At 44.9% G+C, this 22,987-nt stretch overlaps 1 protein-coding gene across 3 annotated transcripts in view; it reads right to left on the bottom strand.

Moving 5' to 3' along the window:
* The window catches only part of Tbc1d9 (TBC1 domain family, member 9), a 107,589-nt gene that overhangs the window by 61,129 nt on the left and 23,473 nt on the right, over nt 1–22,987 (bottom strand). For 2 of the 3 annotated variants that reach the window (NM_001111304.1, NM_027758.4), the window contains exon 2: nt 1,281–1,391. In NM_001111304.1, coding sequence (NP_001104774.1) covers nt 1,281–1,391 — 111 coding nt within the window. Of the gene's footprint in view, nt 1–1,280; nt 1,392–10,824; nt 10,999–22,987 lie in introns of those variants that run through there. The other variant, XM_030243771.1, reaches the window with a different exon arrangement.

Here is a 22,987-nt window from a genome sequence, read left to right as displayed (position 1 = left end):
GTCAGTACTAGCTTTGTAAGCATGCACAGCACACTAGCTTTCTTATGTGGATTCTGGGGATCGAGTTCCGGTCCTGATAAGTATTGTTTACCTATTGACTATCTCCTCAGCTGTCTTTGTTTTTAATCCTACCCTCCATGCTCCGGGGTCAGATTTATATTATTTTAAATTATTTTTCAACTTTCCCAAGCAACTACTGGCACAGCCAATGAAACACTCCCCGCAGCTTCCTTTTGGAGTACACATAAAGGCTGGGTTCAATTCCCAGGAGTGCAGTAGATAAATGAATAGTCCTATAGGGGAGCAATCCCACAATACACCATTAACCTATATCTGTCAAGGTCATCCCGAGCAAGGTATCCTGGGAAACCTTGTCCACAGCCAGGACAAACCTAGAGGTGATGACAGATAATGTGACTCTGGTGTGATCCTGGAACAGAGAAAAATAACATAAATCTGGGAAGATCTAAGGAATTCCGAACAAGTTGTGGCCTTCTATATTATATTAATCTGTTGTATATTACTACTGACTGGAGTGAGTCGCTAATAATGTTGGGAATGAAGGTTGGGAGGTGCATGGAGTAGAAGGTCTTTGAGCTACCTGTTCAGTTTTCCTATAAATGCACAACTATTCTAAAAGTAGAGGCTATTAGTTTAAAAATTAAAATAATAATAATAATAGAACAAAATAGCAAACTGGCGCTCACTCTTGCTTATTTTACTTGCCTAAGTAAACAGTAGATGTAAGTGTTTTAGCCCTACCGTGATATTCAGTGCTAGCTTGATATACTGTAAGCACAGGACAGCACGGAGAATATCTGAAGAGATAATAATCTCACCTATATGAGCTACTGTACTGCTACATCAGGGGCCACTGGGTAAGCACATCTACACCTCTCCCAAGTTCCTCTTCTATCTCAGCCTCCCTTGCAGTTAGTGAGGTCCATCCCAGTGAGCGGTTCTAGCCAGAGCGTGAGCATGCGTGTTGTGTGCTGCCTGAGGAAGGACGTGAACTCAGCTGGGCCACACCTTTCACTCCTCCCTGGTAAGCTGACCTTCAAATTGTGTGTTCCTCCTCCTCTAGCTGGAGACTGCAATGAGACTTCAGAGTGAGAAATTTCACCGTGTTAAGCCATCAACACTTTGGTGCTAAAGTGACCAAGGTTCATTACCGTAACCTGACAAAAGACTGAGTTTAACAAGCACATTCATTCCAAAGCAGCTGCTACTTGGAATTTTTTTTTTTTCAAACACGTGCATCACTGAATACTGGGACTTACCACAGGCAATGGTCCAATAGACTAGAGAGTCTGGAGTTTGATAAAGGATTCGGTACGGTGCGACTCGGGCACTGGAGTCCAATACCACATCGAGGGTACCCACAAGGAGGCCTGAGGATAGAGAAGAGGGAACAGGTTAGGATTCCCATGGCATAATTCCACATCACCAGATAGTGTGAGCACGGCCCTCCAGCTGGATCTCCTGACAGCCACACCTCTCACCTTGACACCTTGGCCTTTGTCAGGGCCCCTGGGCCCCTAAGCTTTCATCTTACAGGACTCGGGCTCTACATTACTCATTTCGGTGATGTCCAAGAGGAACTGAAGCTGAAAAATAGAAGATGTCCCAAGTACACAAGCTAAGGCCCTAGCACAGTCCCTGGCATATCGTGCTTACTGTGGGTACCTGTCAATAACAGCAAAAGCCATACGTCTTTTATGCTGGAGTCTCTGCTCCAGCCATCTTTATGTCTGCGACATGCTACATTCTCCTTGGGGGCATAACTGGACAAAGCTGTAGGAACCAAACATGAATATCCGATTTGGTTTCCCTGGGTGCTCCACCTGTATTTTAATCTGCCAAACTTTTCTTTTGTCCTGAAAAATTTAGTACAACTCAGCTCAAATTACTAGCTTTCTACTGTGTGCAAGACACATCCTGAGGATAAAGGGTCAGGGGGGGCACCTGCAGCGGGGGAGAGAGAGTTTACAAGGACTGGAAGCTGCTTCCGGTGAGCAGGTGTGAGAGGCAGAGTCTCGCATGTAGTAGTTCTTGGCCATCTGTGATGTCCTCACTATAGTCAGAGGTCACAGGAGCTGGCTCAGAACTCTGAAATAACACATCAGTAAGGCTGGGGGACTCTAAAGAATCGTGAGGCCCTTGTGCCTTTCTGCCTTTCTGCTCCCTGTGTGGCAAGCAGTTTCCTGGGTGATGTGCTCTTATATACCAGGGTAGGTCTGATTGGCAATGTGATAAATAAACCTTTTGTTTTATAAGGTAAATTATAGTGACTCAAGTTGAGTCAAGCAATTTCCATTTAAATGTCTCTAATTCACCCAAAGATACATAGGACCTGACATACAGTGGGGCTTGGATTCACAAGGAGCAATTAAGGACTCAGAACAGTTAGGTAACCTCAGGACATGATACTTTTTATTTGATTTTTATTTTTCTGTTGTGTGTGGAAAGAGGTATTGAGATGAGCACTCCAGGTACAGCCCCAGCCAGCCTCAAACTCAAACTGAGACTGGCTTTGCTCTCTGTAAGGGACCCTCTTGCCTCTGCCTCTCATGTTGTGCAGTTTTGGCTGTATACAAGGCACCATTTTCAAACTGGTTTCTCAGTTATGGGAAAGCAGGGGTGGGGTGAAGGTGGAGGGGGGCGACATTGAGTCACTAGCTAGTTTCTGAGGACTCCGGAGCAAGACCTAAAGCAAGGCTGGCTGTCTACTTTTATGGAAGTGTGTAGGTTTACTAGGAATGGCATTGGGCCACATAACAGTGCTGGGAGGAGGAGACTGGGGTCCAGCTATGGCCGCTTCATCAAGTCTCCTGGAAGCACCCTCCTGAAAACAGGCAAGCTTGGGGCAGTCCACAGTACACCTGCCTCGAAGCTCTGTTGAGGCAGAGCTTGTGTGTTCTACAGAAAACACCACCACTGGGCTCTCCTGAGGCCACTTTCCAACTGTGTCTTGGACTTTGTTTCTGACCACACCAAGCAGCACCTTGGCACACACAGTAGCCCACAGACCACCTCCGCTGGGTTTTGGTAGCTTGAGTGCTAGAAAGCTTGGTGCCACATCTAAATGGGTGGCTCTAGCCTCTTCAGGAGTCGGGCAAACCATTTAGCTCCACATTGGTCTGATTTTCTCAGCTGTAAAGTGACCACTGCAGCACACGTCTTCCTGAACTAGAATCATTATTCATGAAGCCTAGGTGAGGTAGACCACAGGGAAGGCCTATGCCTGTCCTTGGTCGCTGTCCAAGGGCAAAGCATCCATTTAGACTCCCTGCAGACCACACTAACCATCAACTGGCCTGAACATATCAGGGAGAATAATACCATTTTTTTCCTAAAGTAGAAATTATTTCTCTCCAAATTAGATAAAATATGTTAAATCTCTTAAAAAATAAAATTTGTAGATCCTGCAGAATTTGGGTCTAGATTTCCACACAACACCAAGCACAAATGCATTTTTGTTTGATTTACTGTGATTCCAATTTTCTGAAGATCTCTGGTTGTTTGTATCACCCACAGGTGGGAAAGTATAGCGAGGTATATCAACAGGAAAGGCCGAAAGCACGGCTGGCTGAGAAAAGGGGTTTCCCTCCTGTGCTAGCCAGAAATCGCGTACATGATGGTCAGGAGACACGTTAGCCAGGACTCCAGCTATATCAATAATAACTGCACGTTGACTACACCGATTTCTTCTTCAGTCCGAAGAAGCAATAATGCCCTGTCTCCCACAACTCTTACATGCCTGTTTTCAAACATGTGGACTTCAGTTCAAGGCTGGAGAGCTGGAGGCAAGGATCTGCCACTGTCTAATAAGCATCTATGCCTATAGAGCATCGTTACATATAGACACCTTCCCATGGGAGAGCAGTGCACACTGGCAGCCATGGGCCTGAAGCACTTCACTCCCTACCTCCAAGATCCTGCCTTCAGGACTCAGCTTCTCCATCTTTGTTGGATCACTAACTAAAACCCCAATATCAGAAGGTTAATTACAGTGCCAGGTGTCAATTAGAGATACAGAAAACAACTGTTTAACCCAGAACCCCAGCGAGGGCTGACTAGAATTGCCCTCTCATCTTCTCTGAGTCTGCCTTCACCCCAGCACAACCATCTTCCACTAAGAACTAGATAAAAGCGGATACATACTTAATATTTAAAAGTACACAACTATTTATCACAGGGTCCATGCTGAAATATTTTATATAAGCAGTATAATATTGGGATATCCCATTAAATTAGAAATTTAAGACAGCTTTCTTTCTTTCTTTCTTTCTTTCTTTTTTTTTTTTTTTGCATGAAATTCAAAGCAGTAGATATTCAAACAGAGAACACTGCAAGCTGAGCCATGCTGTTGGCCACTCCGGTTAATAAATATTCACTTTCTGTGTTCACCAAAACCTCAGGCCTTCTCATACTTTTGTCAGTGACCAGATTGTTTTTCAGTATTTATCTGATTTTTATTACGTATATGCGTCTGTGTGTGCATGAGAGTGCAGGTGTCTACAGGGCAGAAGAAAGTGTCAGATCTCTTGGAGCTGGAGCTACAGGTGACTATGAGGCATCTGACATGGATGCTGGGAACTGAACTCAGGTCCTCTGCAAAAGTGGTGTGTGATCTTAACCACTGAGCCATCTCTCCAGATCCACTTTACCACGATTTCATCCCATTTGTATTCTGCCTGTTCTCAACTCTCATGCTACCTCTTTCTAACTCTTTCTCTCTGTCTCTGACTCTCTCTCCCTCTCCCTCTCTCCATCACATCTGTCCCCACAGTGCTAACTGCATTTATTTGAAAAATCTCTATACACCTTGCCTGGCACATTTCTGATCCTTCTCACAGGAAGTTTCTTGATTGTTGAATCTAATAGATTCTGCAGGGCTCACAGATTTGGCACTTTGATTGGAAGCCAGAAAGTCCTAAGCATGTGTTTGATAGAGAAATAAGCTAGGTATTTTTAAGTCTACATAAGTTATTCTAATGCTGTCTAAGCTGCAATGATACAAGTCAAGACTCCTGTATCCACCCTCTGTTCATTTAGAGCATTAGAAGATGAGTAATCTAGTCTGCGGAAAAAAGCAAAAGAGACAGGGAAGTGGGGGGAAAGGAAGAGAGGGATGGAGGAAAAGGAGGAGGGGAAGAAGGAGGAGGAGGAGGAGGAGGAGGAGGAGGAGGAGGAGGAGAAGAAGAAGAAGAAGAAGAAGAAGAAGAAGAAGAAGAAGAAGAAGAAGAAGAAGAAGAAGAAGAAGAAGAAGAAGAAGAAGGGGCTGGTGAGATGGCTCAGTGGGTTAGAGCACCCGACTGCTCTTCCGAAGGTCCAGAGTTCAAATCCCAGCAACCACATGGTGGCTCACAACCATCTGTAACGAGATCTGACTCCCTCTTCTGGTGTGTCTGAAGACAGCTACAGTGTACTTACATATAATAAATAAATAAATCTTTAAAAAAAAAAAAAAAAGAAGAAGAAAGAGAAGAAGAAGAAAAAAGAGAAGAAAAAGAAGAAAAAAGAGAAGAAGAAAACGAAGAAGAAGAAGAAAACCAGCAGCAGCAACAAGCAACAATCAGGATTTTCTTAGAAGTCTTTTTACTCCGAGTTCTGCAGTAGCTGTCATAACACTGCACCATCATTATCTCCCACACAAAGCGCTGTTTGAACAGCTGCTCTAGTCAGCTATTTCTGGTGTTAAACAATCTTTGATCGCCTGAGATAACGAAACCAAATTATGGCCCTCAAAATAACCATTGTCTGCATCTTCTGCTTCAGCTCAGGAGTATCTTACCAAGCAGCAGGAAACTCAGAAAAACGATGGGGAAGCGATGTGCCTAACCTTGGTGGAGGTGACTGGAGGGTCTGGGATCATGGTCACCCTCCACATCTGGAGCACTAGCAGAACTAGTGCAAGGTGGCTGGTCTACGGTGCTTCGAAAGATGCCCCTGTGGGGGAGGGGCAGGAATGTGTCAGGAGGGCGTGCATGTCATAGGAAGGTGCTAGTGATATCCATTCATCTACTTACGGATGATCACAGGCAACTTCACACAAAGCTGGGAGGGATCTGAAGCTCGCACAGTTGCCCTGCCTCTTCCTGAAGGTGCGACAAAGTATTGTTTAATAGGATATTAAATGCCATAGAAAAGTATTAAGAACTTGGAAATTACACGGGCCATTCCGGGTGTGGGTTCACGTCTTCAAGGGAAGACAATGTAGTGCACACAGCAAAGTGCTTCTGTGTTCCTACAATACTAAGGTTACAAACCTAAGGGTTTCTCCAGACCCTTATATCACTTCCATTGGCCCATGTGTGTGTGCATGTGTTAACACTGATGTGTTTTGTAATGTATATGTGTGATATATTTTTAAAAAGTAGATACCCTGGGGGCTAGGAATGCAGCTCAGTTAAAGTGTGCCTGCCACACAGGGGCCCTGGATTCACTCCTCCATAACTATATAAGCCACAATGACAGCAATAATCCCAGGATAACAGCACACATATGTAATCCAATGACAGTACACATCTGTAACCCCAGGCCTTGGGAGGTAGGGGCAAGAGGATAAGTTCAAGGTCATCCTAAGTTAAGTCGTGATCTCTAGGTCAAATCACCACCAACAACAACAAGGAAGGTACTGCTCAATTTTTAAATCTTCTAATAAATTTGATTAGTTTACTTTAATCATGCACTATTTCCCTACGTAAGTATGCCCTGACATTCATTTTCCTAGGGAAGGCCATTTGAACTTATCACACGCACCTCTTTTTACAATAATAGTCATGCAATTATACTCTAGATAATAAATCTTAAGGCACCTGAGCACATTTCTTTGGAACGGGTTTGCTGGGTACCACAGTAAGTGTATCTCTAAATCTTAGCTATTGCAGACTATTCCTAAAGGTGGCCACGCTGATTTTTGTCTATCAAAGAACCTGATAGTATCTGTTTTCCCATGACACCCCCCAACAAGACTTATTTGTTTTTAGTCAATCTAAACAGTTTTTTAAAAAATGGTATCTACATGCTGTGTGTTTCAATTTGCATGTCTCTGGTGATTCAGAAGCCAATGACGTTGGCCTGTTCGTTCCGTGTGTTCTGCTGTTCCTCCTGTACCGACATTGGTTGAAGGGGATCAGGATGGATCTTCAGAGACCTCGACTGGCACACACAGTCCATTTCTATGCACGTCAGCAAGGCTTCAGTTCTCATTGTAAAGATAGAGAAGCAGTATGCCCAGGCTTCCATTGTGGATTGATGTATATGCAGCCCCAAAGATCACATCTATGCCTGTCTTCTTATCTGGGGCAATGGAAGGTTTCTGGAGGGTCTCCAGGCTGCACCTTATTCTAGTTCCTCCTCCCTGGATGTAAACGATCGCTCCCAGGACATCTTAGCACGTATGCAAGCACCATGATACAGCACAGAAGTAATTAAGGAAAACCGTGGAGAGCCCACCCCTGATAACTCCCCAGGATGCCAGTTTTACATCCCTTTCAGGGAGGACATGTGCCTGCTGATTTGTTTTTAATGTCTTCAAGGCATTGCCCGGTGTGTCAAGTGGTCTGAAATTTCTGTGCTTTTATTTTCTCCTTCCTAGTTTATTTCTATACTTCCCACTATCTATAAGGTTTACCCAGCTTATGGGTATTAGCATTTAGTCTAGGCTCCACCCCACAGCCACCTGACAACAGCCTCTCTCTCTCTCTCTCTCTCTCTCTCTCTCTCTCTCTCTCTCTGTCTTTACTACAGTCTCAACTCCTCTCCCCATGCCCTGAATAAACTCTATTCTATACCTTAGAGGGGGAAGGGATGCCTCAGCATGGAGCGGCAGAGTCACTCCCTCCCTGACACCTTACCTCGCTTCCACCAAATATTATCTCTTCTATCTTTTTATAAAACACAACAACAAGTACTACTTCTTTTCAGTAGTCTTCCTAGGTCAACAGCCAATAGGACCTACTCCCGAGGGTCCTGGGAGCTAACCACTCCCTTTTCTGTCCTCTGGAAATCACCTTTCACTTTATACTACTACAGGAATTAGCACCTCGTTTGCCAATTGAAAATCCCTAAGTGTCATGTTCCTCCTGTGAGTTCTTTGAGGGAACGCACTCAGTGTGAAAGTCCCAAATGGTATTCAGAACATGGAGCCGGCTGTTAGTGCAGTGTCCAAAACAATAGAACCTTCAAGCTTCCGATGGACCATTAGCACAAGCCAAGGGTCGCTTCCAGACTTACTCATCTTCATAGCAGTTCTCAGCAGAACAAACTTTAACGAGTCTGCCTTAGATAATTAAAAATGAAAGATCACACAGTCAAAGGAGACTGGACATAGGAAGGCCAGAAACTCCATTTCAAAGGGGTGGTACTCAAATGTATGTGAAGAAACCATTTTCTCTAATTTCAGCATCGGTTTGAGATTCATCTATGACTAACTGGGTCAAAAGCAGAGAATTTTAAGGGAAAAGACAATTGAAAAGCACAGTTGAGTTACAACAAAAAGGAGTACTCTTATGATCTTGTGTTGGGCCAGTTTCACCGCTGTGCTTAGCTGCTGTGTTCAGGAGGAGAGGCTGTGCTGAGCAGTTGGCAGCAAAAGCAAAACTGCCAAAAGCCTTCGGACCGCAGTGACAGGTTTGTCCTCTGTACACAAGTGGTTTGCAGAGCTTCCTGGCGATGGCTGACAGCATGGCAAGGGTGCAGGGATCAACTGCCAGGAGCGCCGGGCTTGCCAGATGAGCACCGACAGCCCCTGACTATGCATGCACCTGGGTTCACGATGGTTCTGGAGGTCAAGGTGGCCAACAACATGGTGCACGCTGGAGAAGGGACAGAGGCAATGACCGTCCTCTGTGTGAAGACGTGAGGGGTTCAGAGAGAGATTTGTCACAGGGATGACTGAGGCAAGAAATGGGGCACCGTGTATCCCTCTGTTTCATAACCTATAACATATGAGTTATTTTCAAGTTTATCTACTAATGGGCATTAAGGAAAGGAATTAAAAGGCTATGGGAAAGTGTGGAACCAGTCTCACAACTCAGGGTAGAACAGTCTGAGGACAATTTTATTGTCTTAAATATCATATATTGTCCCACTCCTACTATCTTCTGAGAAAAGAGCTCTCTACAGCGCATCTTAGCTCCAACTGCTTCTCATGGCATCACCCTAGCTACAGATCTAATGGGATGGTCTTAAAGAAAAGTGTGGTTGTTATATGCATGAGATACACTCAGACACTCACACACTGGGACCAATCTGTTGTTGATGGAGAGTACTCCAAAGAATAGTAGCATCAGGAATATACCACTAGATCTGTTAGCCACTCCATTACTTCCCAAAGTGTCTAAGAAGCAGTTTGTGTGTATGCATGTGACTTTAGTTTCTGTGGGAGTCCAAATAAAAATGGCTCCCATAGGCTCATGTTTGAATACGTGGTCCCCCATCAGTTGATCTCTTCAGGAAGGATTAGGTGTGGCCTTGTTGGAGGACCATGTGTTTCTGGGGGTGGGCTTTGAGGTTTCAAAAGCCTGTCACACCATTCCCAACTGGCTCCCTCTGTCTTGCAGTTGTGTCTCAAGCTGTGACAGTCACTGTGCCAGTGCGATGCCTGTCTGCCACCACAGGTCTCACTGTGATAATCACAGACTCCCTCTCTGAAACTGTAAGGTCCCCAAAACTTCTCCTCATCAGTTGTTTTGGTTGTGGTGTTTTGTCACAGCAGTAGAAAAGTAACTGGGACAGTTTCCAATCTACTGTAGACTTTTACAAAATGCAGCAGTAAAAGAAAAAAAATATGATATAAAAAGCAAGCAACCATGTTTTATTGTTAAATTCAACAGATAAATAAATTGCTCTAAATTTCTAGATGCTCAGTCTCAAGCTTTTATTCATAACTGGGAGCAAAACAATAAGAAAGGGTTCAAAGGCCGGGCGGTGGTGGCGCATGCCTTTAATCCCAGCACTCGGGAGGCAGAGGCAGGTGGATTTCTGAGTTCGAGGCCAGCTTGGTCTACAGAGTGAGTTCCAGGACAGCCAGGGCTATACAGAGAAACCCTGTCTTGAGAAAAAACAACAACAACAAACAAACAAACAAATAAAAAACAGTTCAAAGACATGTCTTTTATGTCTTTTAAATACTATAACCTAGCCAAGTATGGTGGTACGCACCTCCAAGTCAGCACTCAGACAACCAATGCAAGAGGATCCTCAGTTTGAGGTAAGCCGGGGCCACACAGTGAGATGCTATCTCAAAAGTAATAATAACAAACTAAACACGGGCCACTAAATGAAGGAAGAGAAAGCTCTAGAGCAGTGGTTCCCAACTTTGCTAACGCTGCAACCATTTAATACAGTTCCTCAGGCTGTGATGACTCCAGCCATGAAATGATTCCATTGCTACTGCATACCTATAATTTTGCTACTGTTATGAATTTTAATGTAAATATCTGATATTCAACTCCCGTGAAAGGGCCATTTAACCACCCTCCCCCACGATTGACTGCGACACACACAGGTTGAGAACCACCACGCAAGCACAATCATTTTCTCCAGAGTCCGCTTATTGGACTCATATGTACAGTTTTTAGAAGTTGCCTTCAGTTCTATAATTTAGTTTCCAGTTTGAGAAATATAATGTTCTCAAAATGAAAATGAAAATGAAAATAAAAGCCTACATCGTTTCTCAGTTGAGGGCAAGACTACATGAATGGAGGAGAAAGGAGGGTTTCTCCCCGCCTCTGGGCGTTGATCCCATGGGTTACAGTTTTCAAAGTGTTGAGAGAACCTGATCCAGTGTATCAGGTGGTCCCCAGAGACCCTTACCTCATCTTGCAAAGAAGGAAGCCGGCTTAAAGAGGCAAGAGCCAGGGCGGGTGGAGCACCCTCATGGTTTTTTTGGAAGAACACAGCAAGTGAGCAGCCAGCAGAAGAGAAAGCAGCTGAAGATTTTCTATTTCCTACCTCAGAAGAGAAAGCACAGGCTGGCTTCTGACTAAACAAACAGAGCAGGAGGCTGCCATCTGAGAGCGCTTTATCTGCAGAGCCTTTGGGAGAACGCCAATTAGTGTGAGCTGCTCCAGGTTCCCAGGAACCTTGAAGGCCAAGTCTTCCAAGAGCTACACCAGTCTCCCCAGAAGGGCATCCTTTTAAAGTCACACATGCTGCACTCAATTGCATAAAGGGAGAGAATCTTGCTTTCCCTTTGGGGCAGTGGCTTAAAGGAATCAGTGAAATACGGCTCGGTGCAAAACCTTGTTTTTCATCCCACTCAGGACCAGTGAGGCCTCATCCTGAACACAGCTCAATAAGGACAGCTGTGAAACCGGCCCCACATAAATCATAAGCTTACTTAAAATATCACGAGACTTTTTTCCCTTTCTCTTTTGTTGTAACTTGACTATGCTGTTCGTGAACTTCAGAGATGACACTGTTGTCACATTGCCAAATGGTTGGACGTGCTTGTCCTGCTATGTCACTGGCAGGGCCCAGCATACAAACAAAAGGGTGGGTTGCACAGCTAGAGGGATGGCTCAGTCAGTGCAGAACTTGGTGCAAGCGTAAGGACCAGAACGCAGACCTGAAGCCCCCGTGTAAAAAGTCAGCAAGTGTTAGCAATGCCAGAGCTGTGGAAGCAGTGACACAAAGAGGGCCTGGGGACCAGCCAGTCCAGCCAAACTGGCTACTTCAGATTCAGTAAGAGACCTTGTCTCAAAATCCAAGGGCCATGGCAGGGATGTGGATCTCTGTTAGAAACGTTTTCCACAATGGCACCATTGGGACACTGAAGCAATGACCAGGTGCCTCTGCCCAGCTGGTTCCTCAGGAATAGCCTTGACCCCAACTCGTGATCTCATCACCCCACAAACGAGCTTGCTGTTCTCTGCCTTTCAACCGGGACCAATTACTGCTCCAGCATAGACCAATGGGATGCCAGGACTGAAGTCAGATAAAAGGCACCGCGGGTACAAGCTGGCAGCAGTCAGGGAGGGGACAGCTGCTGATTGGGTAGACTATAACTGCTTCCATCTGCACAGCAGGAAGGTTGCTGATTCGAATCTTGTTTACAGGTAGGTTCGAGCCAGTCAAGGGCAGCTTGGAAGCGGTGGGAGAGGAGCTTCCAGGGCTGAGGATCAAGCTCCAGTTTAGAGGTGAGAACAGCTCTTCCTGATGCTCCCCAGACCCCGACTCTCACGAGGTGACATTTATAAAAGCCATTGTGTCAAACTTTCTCCTAACACCACAGAGCTTCCGTCTCAGAAAACCAGACAGTATCTATCGGCAATAGAACACGACCTCCATAGGAAGTATTGTCGGTGTTGTCATCATCATCATCATCATCATCATGTTTCTCTGTGTAGACCAGGCTGCCCTGGACTCGCTCTGTAGACCAGGCTGGCCCAAGTGCTCAGACTAAAGGTGTGCACCACAGAGTCCAGCATAATGAAATGCTCTGAAGCAGAGTAGTGCTGAATTGAAAGTTAACTTCTATGGTAACTTGAAATGTCTAAATCAGGAGTTCTCAACCTGCGTGTATGACTGGGAGTCAAATGACCCTTTCACAGGGCTTGCCTAAGATCATCAGAAAACACAGATATTTACATTATGATTCATGACAGTAGCAAAATTACCTATATGAAGTAGCAATATTTTGTTAGTTAGGGGTCACCACAATGTGAGGAACTGTATTAAAGGCTCGCAGCATTAGGAAGGTTGAGAATCACTGGAAATAAATCACAGTATATCTATATACCGTATCTATATAACAATACCGAGACATTAAAAATCACCTCTCCAAACAACTGTTTAATGGCATTGTGAAATGCACCTACTATGCTATGTGGGAAAAAAAGCAAAACAAAACCTAAATCTAATATTTGTTCTGTATGACCTAATTTTTCACAAAAACATCTCCCTTGTGTTAAAAAGCATAAAGTACATATCAGATGAAGATTATAAAAACAGATGAAATGAGAATTTTAAAGTTTTCTCAAATTTGGTTTCTTGAGGTTTGGTCTGTTGTATGTATTGTAATGTTAAATTCTATATCCCAAGGTTTAGTTGCCTCAATTCTAGCTGTGAATTCTCACATATGCCAGCTTTTGCTATGCAGACCTCGCTCCTTAATGTAAAACTATTGGTTGAATACAGATGCCTACAGCCTAAAGCTAGGCAGAAAGCAGCTAGACAGGGCTTCAGTTCCTGGGCTTGGAGTCTGAGGCAGAGACCACAGGAGAAAAAAAGGAACTCTGAGAAGAAGAAAGGGGACGACACCTTCTGCCAGGAAACATGACAGGAGACAGACATTATGATGGGCCTGAAGGTATAGCTAGCCCTGTGGATGGATGGGGCTAGGTGGTCAGGTTTACTTAGCTGAGCTAGTTGAGAGTCTGCCCAGCTATGGCCTAACCAAGTTTTCAAATATTAAGAGGTTTCTGTTTGGTTATTGGGAACTAGCTGGTTAAGGAATAATTGCCGCTGTAATTTCCAGGATTAGTTATTATCTACAGAATATTAATAACCATTAATTTACACTGGACTTTTAAACATTTTTCAGGGGCAGAGATATGGCAGAGGACCCAAATTCTGTCCCCAGCACACACACTGGGAAGCTTAGGACTTCCTGTGCCTCAAATTCTAAGGGGTTCAATTCCTTCTTCTGCTTTCCACAGGGTGTGTATGCACACAGGGACTGGGACACACACACACAGACACACAGACACACACAGACACATTCACAGACACACACGCAAACATTAAGTAAGTAAATAAATAAATAAACAAACCTCAAATGTTCACTTAATACTCTATAATGAGAAAATGAATGATTAGTGTTTTTTCCTAACCAGATAGGTTACACTGTCACTCAGGGAGATCATACCATCAAATCCACACAGGGCTGCTGCATTTACGATAACTGCGGCTCAGGAAACTTCTAGGAGGCTAGACACCAAACTGTGACGGATGGTTGCCTTCACTGTTGTGGCAGAAACAAGTCTTCTAGCCCTGCGTGTGTCTGTGTGTGCTCGAGAGTGTGAATGTGATTGCCCATGTGGAGTCTAGAAGATGGCTGTTGGTGTGGCGTCTTCCTCTCTCATCACTGTCCACCTCATTTCTTGGGACAGAATTCTTTTTTTCCCTTTTTTATAAAAAACTTTTTATTGGTTCTTTGTACACTTCACATCATGCATGCCAATCCCACTCATCTCTCCCTCCCCTCCTACCCAACCTTCACCTTTGCAGCAACCACCCCCACCCCCCGCCAAAAAAACCCGTGTCATTGTGGAAGCTCTAATGTGTAACAGTGTGCCCCATTGTATACCCTTTTGCCCATACTTCTTTGCTTGCAAATGTTCAATGCAACGATTCATTGGTCTGGTATGAGGATTCTGGCTTCTGCTACACTATCAATACTGGAACCTCACTGGGACTTGGGGACAGAATTCGATACCGTGTTTGGAACCCATAGTTCCTGCTGGCTGGGATGCTAAGCACAGGGACCCTCCTGTCTCTGGCTTCCAGCACTGAGGTTACAAACATGCACTTAGTTGCCCAGCTTCCTATGTGTAGCTGGGGACCCAAACTCAGGTCCCCGACTTTACCGACTGCATAATCTCCTCAACCCCAAGCCACACTCTTCCCTGACATTGTAGTGATGCGTTTTTATTCATCTGCATGTGCGAATTTGTCTGGCCTGCATGTGTAAGGTAGGTGTGCATGCACATACACGTTTGTGGAAGCCAGAGGACAACTTCAAGTGTCATCCTCAAAGACTTGTCCATTTCCTTTGAGACAGGGTTTCTCCATGGCCTAGACTGTCTGTCCAGGGAGGCCCAGGGATCCTCTTGGCCTCCCCAGCTGGGTACACACACATGCTACCACACCGGCTGCTTTATGTTAGTGCTGAGGATTACTTGGTCCTCGGGGTTTATTTGTGAAGTAAGCACTTTACCCATTAAGCTATCTCTCACGCTATATTCAGAAGATCAATTGTTAACCTGCCACATCTGTGATAACTATTTTAATGGTTATGAAATGTGTACGTTATAACAGAGTAGTACAGAAATAGCCTACCAAAACACCGTAACAACGAACCCACTGTAAAGGTTTATCCACAATGTCACTGAAATTGGCTCCTACTACTTTCTATATGAGCTCCCTAAGGACTGGCAACCCCTAGAATAATGCCTTTGAACGGACCTGAGGAGGCAATGTGTCATATTATGTAGAATAGGCTGCCTTGGACCAGGGCACAATCAGAACAGACAAAGGACTGGTTGGTAGCCTCGAAGAGAGACGGCACCCATCACGCTACCCTCTCAGGGATGTGAGCTGAGACACCACAAGAAAAAAAGGCTCATAGTGATGGACTGGAAAGGACCACATGAAAACAGAATACAGCAAGCTAGGTAACAGATGCAGATGCCCAAGACGGAAAACGGGCACTGAGGAAGCCAACCATGAAGGGGATCGTGTGGCATCCTGGAGAACCAAAAAGCTAGAGTAGAAAACCACTTCCGCCCATCTGTCTCCCGTGGTGGCTTTGGTGTTCCAGATCTGGCTCCCAGTCCAGGTATCCTAGCAACCAAACCTAAGTAATTGGATTCAAAATAACTTGAATGAGTCCCTGTTTAGTGTTACTCAGAACCCAAATAAAGCCCAAGCAGCCCCTGTGGTTCCACGGGCCTTTTTTGGAGTGCATGCCCCTTTTCACACTACAATGAGCCAAGTTCCTTAAGGTACCCAGCATTAACCACAATTAACAATACGCTTTCCAGCTTTGCATCCAAATATCCTAATAGAGATGAAAGGTATGGCTGAGGAAGCCTAAATTACATCAGCCAGGCTATTTACAGGGGGAGACAGAGTATCAGTTTGCCTTGATGAAGAGGAGTCTTGTTTGATCTCAACACACTGCACCTGTGCTTTCTCCTAGGAAGAATTCTGGCCCTGGGTAGTCTCAAGTGAAGGGATGCTTCACCGAGAGATGGATAAGTGAGAGAGATCTCCATCCATCAAAGACCTACATCGAGTTTCAACACAGAAAGTGGGAGCTGGAAGAAGACCATGGCACCAACAAATGGGGTAAATGGAGCAAGAATGTTCAGAGATGGGTCTGTAACCAGCAGCCACCCTTAACTTCTCAAGGGTGTCTAGGGTAACATCAGTATTTTTCAGTCTCTGAAAATGACCTGCACATGTAGTTGGGTTCCTTATGGAACACACTGGACACAAGTGAGATTTCCTAAGAAGTTGTCTTGTCCAGGCTTACATAGAAACAGCATGCAAGTTATTCTGAAACATGCCCATGGTTTCCAGAACCCGGAGTGCAAAAGTGGAGATGTGTTTCTTTTCAACGTCATTTCAAAATCACTTCTGAGAAAGTGTTGTCTGCCCATGCTGCTTGCTGTAAACCTGTCACCCTGACAAGAACAAGCCAGCAGCAACGGTTGTGACAGCTGCAGTTGTCTCTCATTGCATTTCTCTTCCAGCAAGGAAATGTCGAGCAAAGATGAAAGAGGAGCATTATATTTTGTATTGTTGTTTTATTTATGAATGAGGAATTTTAAAGTCATGAAGACCTTGTTAGGTTGTTTTCAAACCTCAAACTACACATCCAACACTAATATTATTAATCTTATGGAGGAAACTGCACACAAAAATACACAGAGAGTCTAGAACTCCCTAAGGACACCAAAGCTACCTGGGCTCCTGGCACAATATTATGTTATCTCCTGTAAAGCTTCTCCCGCATGGTGCTTTAAGACCTCTGCTCTTCCAACACCTAATGAGGTGCAATGCCACGTAAGTAGCTGCTCTATAGCTATTTCTAGGCCATGATTCTAAGAGGAAGCATGTGACATGTTTAGTACGGAAATTATCTTTTCTTCAACATTTTCCATGTGACATCCTACAGTTGGTTGGAGCCCAAGGATGGTGAGGGTCAGCTGTACTACTTTGTTCATTTAAAGGATTTCCACGCAGATTAGGTGTAGAGGCGGGTGGACTTTCAACACTTGCTCCCAGTCTACTTTGGGATTTAATGAAATACAGTGGAAGCTAGAATCACATAAAGATAAATATTATGGGACATTTAAAAAAGACAATTGTATGCAAGAATGCCTTCCACACCAGTGTTTCTCAACCAGTGTCCTCACTGAATACACAGAGGAGTTTCTGTTCTTCCTTGGGTGGTTGTGGCACCCTGGATACAGGTTAGGATGCTCCCGAGGGTCAGCGAAGGTTCCCTGATGCAGACGGTACAGGCAGAAGCAACTGTCTGCCATTTGTATTGACAGAGGAAAGGGAAAGGAAGGCCTCAGCTTCCTTTTCTGTTGTCTTGCTTTGGTTTTTGAGAGATCTTCCCATGCAGCCCAAGCTGACCTTGGACTCTCCAGGCTCCAGCCTCTGCCTTCTCAGTGTACAAGCGTGTAGCAGGACACATGGCTTTGTTGATGTTTCTAGATCAGGGCGCTTCTTCAAACTGTGTGAGCCTGCTTGTGCTACAGCTACTACACAAATGACTAAGAAACTCACTGAGCTACCATCCCTGTCCTTTCATATGACATGGCTCTAAGTTGCCCTGGTGACAATATTTCACTTAAGTCTAGCACAGTGGTTCTCAACTTTCCTAATGCTGTGTCCCTTTAGCACAGTCCCCCATGCTATAATGACCTCCTAACTATAAAATTATGCCATGGCTACTTCATAACTAACTTTGCTACTGTTATGAATCGTAATGTAAATATCTGTATTTTCGCAGTGTTAGGTAATCCCTGTGAGAGTTATGAATGCTAGTCTGGCAGATTAAAATATGTAGTGGTCACGATAATCGTTCACCTCATCTGAGCATAGCCAAGGGCAACATTAGGCACCGTACCTCAGCATTTGCTCATTCTCAAACCAGCCCTCGGCTTGGTGAGGGGCAAAGCCTCTGGAATCGAGGGGAGAGATTGGAAAGTCAGGTTCTTCCCAGTCATGGTCGCCTGAAGAAGATGTGACTAGGAGAAGGGTGTGCTCTGTCCTTTTGGGGATTTCCCTGACTGCAGAAAAATATGGCTATGATTGGCCAGACAGGAAAGCCATTGTCCTCTGGGCCCACCCCTTCATTCACTAAGTCTGTTTGCCACAGCTGCTCAGTGCTGCTGTGAGGAACACTGACAAGGACCCCTCAACCTCTGTGGCAGGCAACTTCTAGATGTGCTGAAATCCTTTCCCTTCCTAGGTGCGCTATTATGCAAAGCAGGTGTCCAGGCTCTGTTGTGGTCTCAACAATGCACATGAAAGCCATTTAGTCACGGCTGCTTTAGATGCTATTTCTATACCTTTAACTTCAGTGCATCCATGACAAATCCTATGGAATCGGTAGTATATTATTTCCCAGTGTTGTCCTGCATATATGTTTTGCTTGTGTATGTTTACAAACGATTTGCCTTTTCATTGGCGTGAGCATAGAAAAGACATCTTCCCGGTCTTTGCCTTTCACATTGCAAGTTCCTGGAATGTTGAGGGCAAACATTCCCCATTTGTAAAAGTGTTTGGTTCTTTGGTCCTCTTTGCTCATCCCTTTGAATGAACCCCGGGAACACTGGGTCAGAGTCCCACATATGGTCTACACCAGGGTCCCCATCCTCCTTGGCAACTTTGAGGGTAGTTCATAATTTAAGTGCCAACATCAGGATTGAACACCTTCTCAATGAGCAAGTCAAGCAACTAGAAAATAACCCACACACACATACTCACACACAAAAACCACCTAGAATAATTTCCAAGAAGATCACTAGGGAAATTCCCAAGATAACTAACCTGTTTATCTTAAATTTGGGAGAGTACTCAGCAACCCAAAGATGTCTAGATGGTTGTACTGGTCTACCTCCTTGTGGAAACTCACGTACACTGTGACTGTGAAGAGCCCCACGGAGGGCAAAGCAACTGGGGGCGAAGGGTATGCCTCATGGTTCTGGTCACAAGCTGCGGAGCTTCCAAAAGCCACTTAGCCCAACACAGCTTTCTGTTACTAAATCGGGAAAACTCATCTTCCCTACCAATCTCCCAAGGTTGTGGGGACGATCAGATAACATTCTACACAGATGGGTTTCATAAACTATAGATCAGTGGTTCTTAGCCTTCCTATTGCTGTGGCCCTAATTTGATACAGTTCATGTTATGGTTTCCTCTCCCCCCTCCCCCCCCCCGCCCCCAACCATAAAATTATTTTCTACGTACATTTATTTAATACTCTATTACTGTAATCTTGCTACTGTTATGAGGTAATGTAATTACCATTGCTTTCCAACGATCTTAGGTGACTCCTGTATAAGGGTATTTTGATTCCAAAGGAATCTAGACCCACAGGTTGAGGACCACTGCTGTAGATGCTCTTGTTTGGGTAGTGAAATTAGGATGGATATTAAAAATAGCATTTAATTTTAAAGAAGAAGAAAGGAGAGCTCTGGTTACTTTTTTGTTCCTGTGATAAACACCATGACCAAAAGCAACTTTATATTTCACTTACAGGTTAGACTACTATCAACAAAAGCCAACGCAGGAACCTGGAGGCAGTAACTGAAGCAGAGATCACAGAAGAGCTGCTTGCTGGCTCACTTCCAGTTCCCCCAACTCCTACCCCGCATCTCCCTACCACCAATCAGCTACCTATCTATCATATAAATCCCAGCCCACTTGTACAGGGATGGTATCGCCCACAGTGGGCCGGGGCCTTCTACCTTACTGAGCAATCATGAAAATGCCCCATGAACATGCCCACAGGTGACTCTGATGAAGGCAGTTCCTCAGCTGAGGTTCCTCTTGCCAGGTATGTGAAGCTGGCAGCTGAAGCTAATATGACAGGGATTGGGTGTGTGATGAGGAAAGTATCTTGTAAGACTGTGTTCTGAGTGTTAGAAGGTGCTCACCATGATTAATGCTAGTGGACAAGGATGGAGGAAGAGGAGTTCCTGTCCAGGAGGCACAGGATCCCATCGCCATCACACAATAGCACGTGTGTGGAGAGAACACATTGCTGGGTATGGAAAAGAGCTCTGTTGCCTCTGATGATGTTACAAAGAGGGAAGAGGCAAGAAACATACACACAGCAGCTGCTATGAGGGCCGTTCACTCAGTCAATACAAGAGGCAGAGACCTGAACTAGCTAACCTGGTCTGTCTCGCCATGTGACCAGCTCAGTCCTATTATGATAGAGTAAGAAGCCTTCACCAAATGGGAGAGTGATGTTCTTTCACACACACACACACACACACACACACACACACACACACACACACACACACAGCCTCCAGAACCATGGCCAAATAAATCTCTCAGTTAGTTTCACACTACTGCCTTGAAACGTGTGAGATGTTAACTCCTAAGTGAGAAGCTTTATCATGGCTTGCAGAGTGCAGTCCAACTGCAGACTCACCGCTTCAGGTCTCTGTTGGGGTGCCAGGTGTCAGTGGTAGGAGACACATGAGAGCGAAAATGGATTATCTCATTGTCAGAGAAAATATTCCCAGAATCCCTTGTAAGAGCTGCCCCAAAACCTCCAACTCAGCTTTGCCTCTTGGAGATTCCACCATCTCCCAAGAGTGCTACCCTAGGACCAAACCTTTTACTAAGTGGGCTTTCAGGGACACTTATCCAAACACTGAACCTGTACTCTTTATAAATTATCTGTTGTCAAGCAACAAAAAATACACAAGCTAGCTGAGTGTTTTGGTCAAACTGTCTTGAACCCTTGTTAACTACCCAGGCTATAATATAGGAATGCTATAGCTAGAGCTATAATAGATGCTCTCTCCCTTTCTGCCTCTTTCTAAGCCCCACAGTACAGGTACCCACAATTCTGAAGTGTGGCTACAGGCTCAATTTTGTGAGGAATTCTCTGAGGAGTGCTTACGTTTCCAATGGTCTTATAACAAGGTCATCTTGCTCAGTGGTGTCTAGAACTATTGTCCTATGCATGAATGCCTATTCTGGTAACTGTCTAGCATTCCATTTCTCCAGACTCTGAGTCCTTTTGGCTGGTACTACGTGCCTGTCTCCACCTAGACCTTTGCCAACCGGTTATGAGACACACAATGCCTCCATTCTAGCTTTATTACAGGTGTGGTCTCCCATCACCAGCCCAGAACTTATCACCTTCCATATTCTAGAGTTCCTACAAGGCCTGGGGTCTCTTTGTCTATCTTTGGAAATAAGTGATGTTCAAGGTCTAGTGACAGAAACCTCTATCTAGGGAGTGACATACAGAAGCTAGGAAGGAACAGTCTGAGATGCTCCGATGACCACAGCCACTTCCCCAAAAGACTTGTATTCTCAAAAGAAAAAAAAAATGGAGGGGAACACCTAAAGACTAAGAAACCCTGATGGCACGAGGCACTAGAAACCACATCCCGGAGTCAAGTTTGAATCCCCTTCTCTTCGATCTTTGTATTTGGTCTTGTGGACACGGTATGTTGCTGGAGCCAAGATGAGACAGACCACAGAGATGCTTGCTCACCTGAGCTGGCATCAGAGGTCTGCATATGCTGCACTAACTCATCTATTGTTCAATCTTCTGTTTGTTTAGCAAGGACTAGCTAGGTGAGCTGCCATGCTGCCGGACAGGTCTGGTTAACTGCGGGAGGAGTGTTCCAATCTTTATTAAAGTATGTTTTGAAAAGTCTAAGCCAACAGATTCCATCCTGGGCTTTCTCCTTACCCCTTGGCAGTTACCAAAGTGTCATTTCCTGCTCTCTGGGGGCATTCTGCTTTCCCATCACCATTCCATCTGAAACTGCCACTCTTGTCCCCTCATGAGCATGCCTGGTTGTCCTCTCTCCTGTGCAGAGCTGACTTCTGCCCACAGTCCTCCAAGTTCAGTGAGTGGGGTGTCGTTACTCACTGGCATTTATAATCACTCACTTCCTTTTACTTTCCTGACTTATCTCTCCCTCTCTTTGAAGACTTTCAATGTCCTTGTGAGGAGTGGAACTTAACCTTTTCTCAGGCTGTTCAATTACACCGTATTTTGTAAATCATCACAGACCTTCCCGATGACAAAGGCCTCACTGTGTGTGCAGGTTCTGATATCTTCAGCTATGAACAGGTTCCTAGTAATTACCCCAGTGTGCTGGGCACTCTTGCATGAAGAAAAGGGACGTCCCTTTCCCACAGCTTATCATGACTTGGGCCTCACCTCTTACTGCCATTGTCCCTGAGAGTTTAAAGGAGACAACATTCCCAACAGAGCTGACATTTTATCTTATTATTTCTCAATCTTGGTCATAGCTTCCCTTCAAACTGGTAGTCTCTTAGAATTACCTTAAGAAATCTTGGGGTGCCAGAAAAATTCAGTTTAAAAAGCAAAGTGCTATCTATTACTGTGTTATCAAGCTGGTAGTACTTTCAGAATAAACTTAAACTTCTACAAATCACAAAGCCACACAAGTGGTAGTCTTTTTGTGAAATGGGATCAAATGACTGCATTAATTCACGGTCTCTAATTTCTCAGGTCAGATAGCCACTCTTACTCTACCCTTCGTCTCTCATAACACCCAGAGCCTCACAGTGGCCAAGAAAAAGAAACTGGCTAAGGCTGAGCCTAGAGTTGGTCTATTACAGTTTAGGAAGCAACCAGAAGATCTCGACTGGTGTTAGCAGCTTATAACAGTAGTGCAGATTCAAGGACAGTTCTCCCTGGCTTCGCAGTGCTGAGATTTGGGGATGGGGTGGGGGTTGTTCCCATCCCTCAGTGGTGGCCTTGTCAGCAATGGGCAGGAAAATAAACTCTCTCATGGTTGTGATGGCACAGTGGCGAGTGCCTGTAGCCACTGAGGGACGGGGATGCTGACCTTCAGCAGTTTGCTTTTTCTGTTCTATTCAGTCTAGAACCTCAGCCTGCTCAATGGTGTCTCCGCATTTAGGGTGGGCCTTCCCACTTCAGTTAGTCAAGCTTTTTAGGATGCCTTAGACATTCTGGAGATTCTAGAGCCTGTCATGTTAACAG

Source organism: Mus musculus, chromosome 8 (genome assembly GCF_000001635.26).
Source record: "Mus musculus strain C57BL/6J chromosome 8, GRCm38.p6 C57BL/6J".
NCBI lineage: Eukaryota > Metazoa > Chordata > Mammalia > Rodentia > Muridae > Mus > Mus musculus.
The sequence above is the reverse complement of the archived record's forward strand: the minus strand, read 5'-3'. Positions and strand labels throughout refer to the sequence as shown.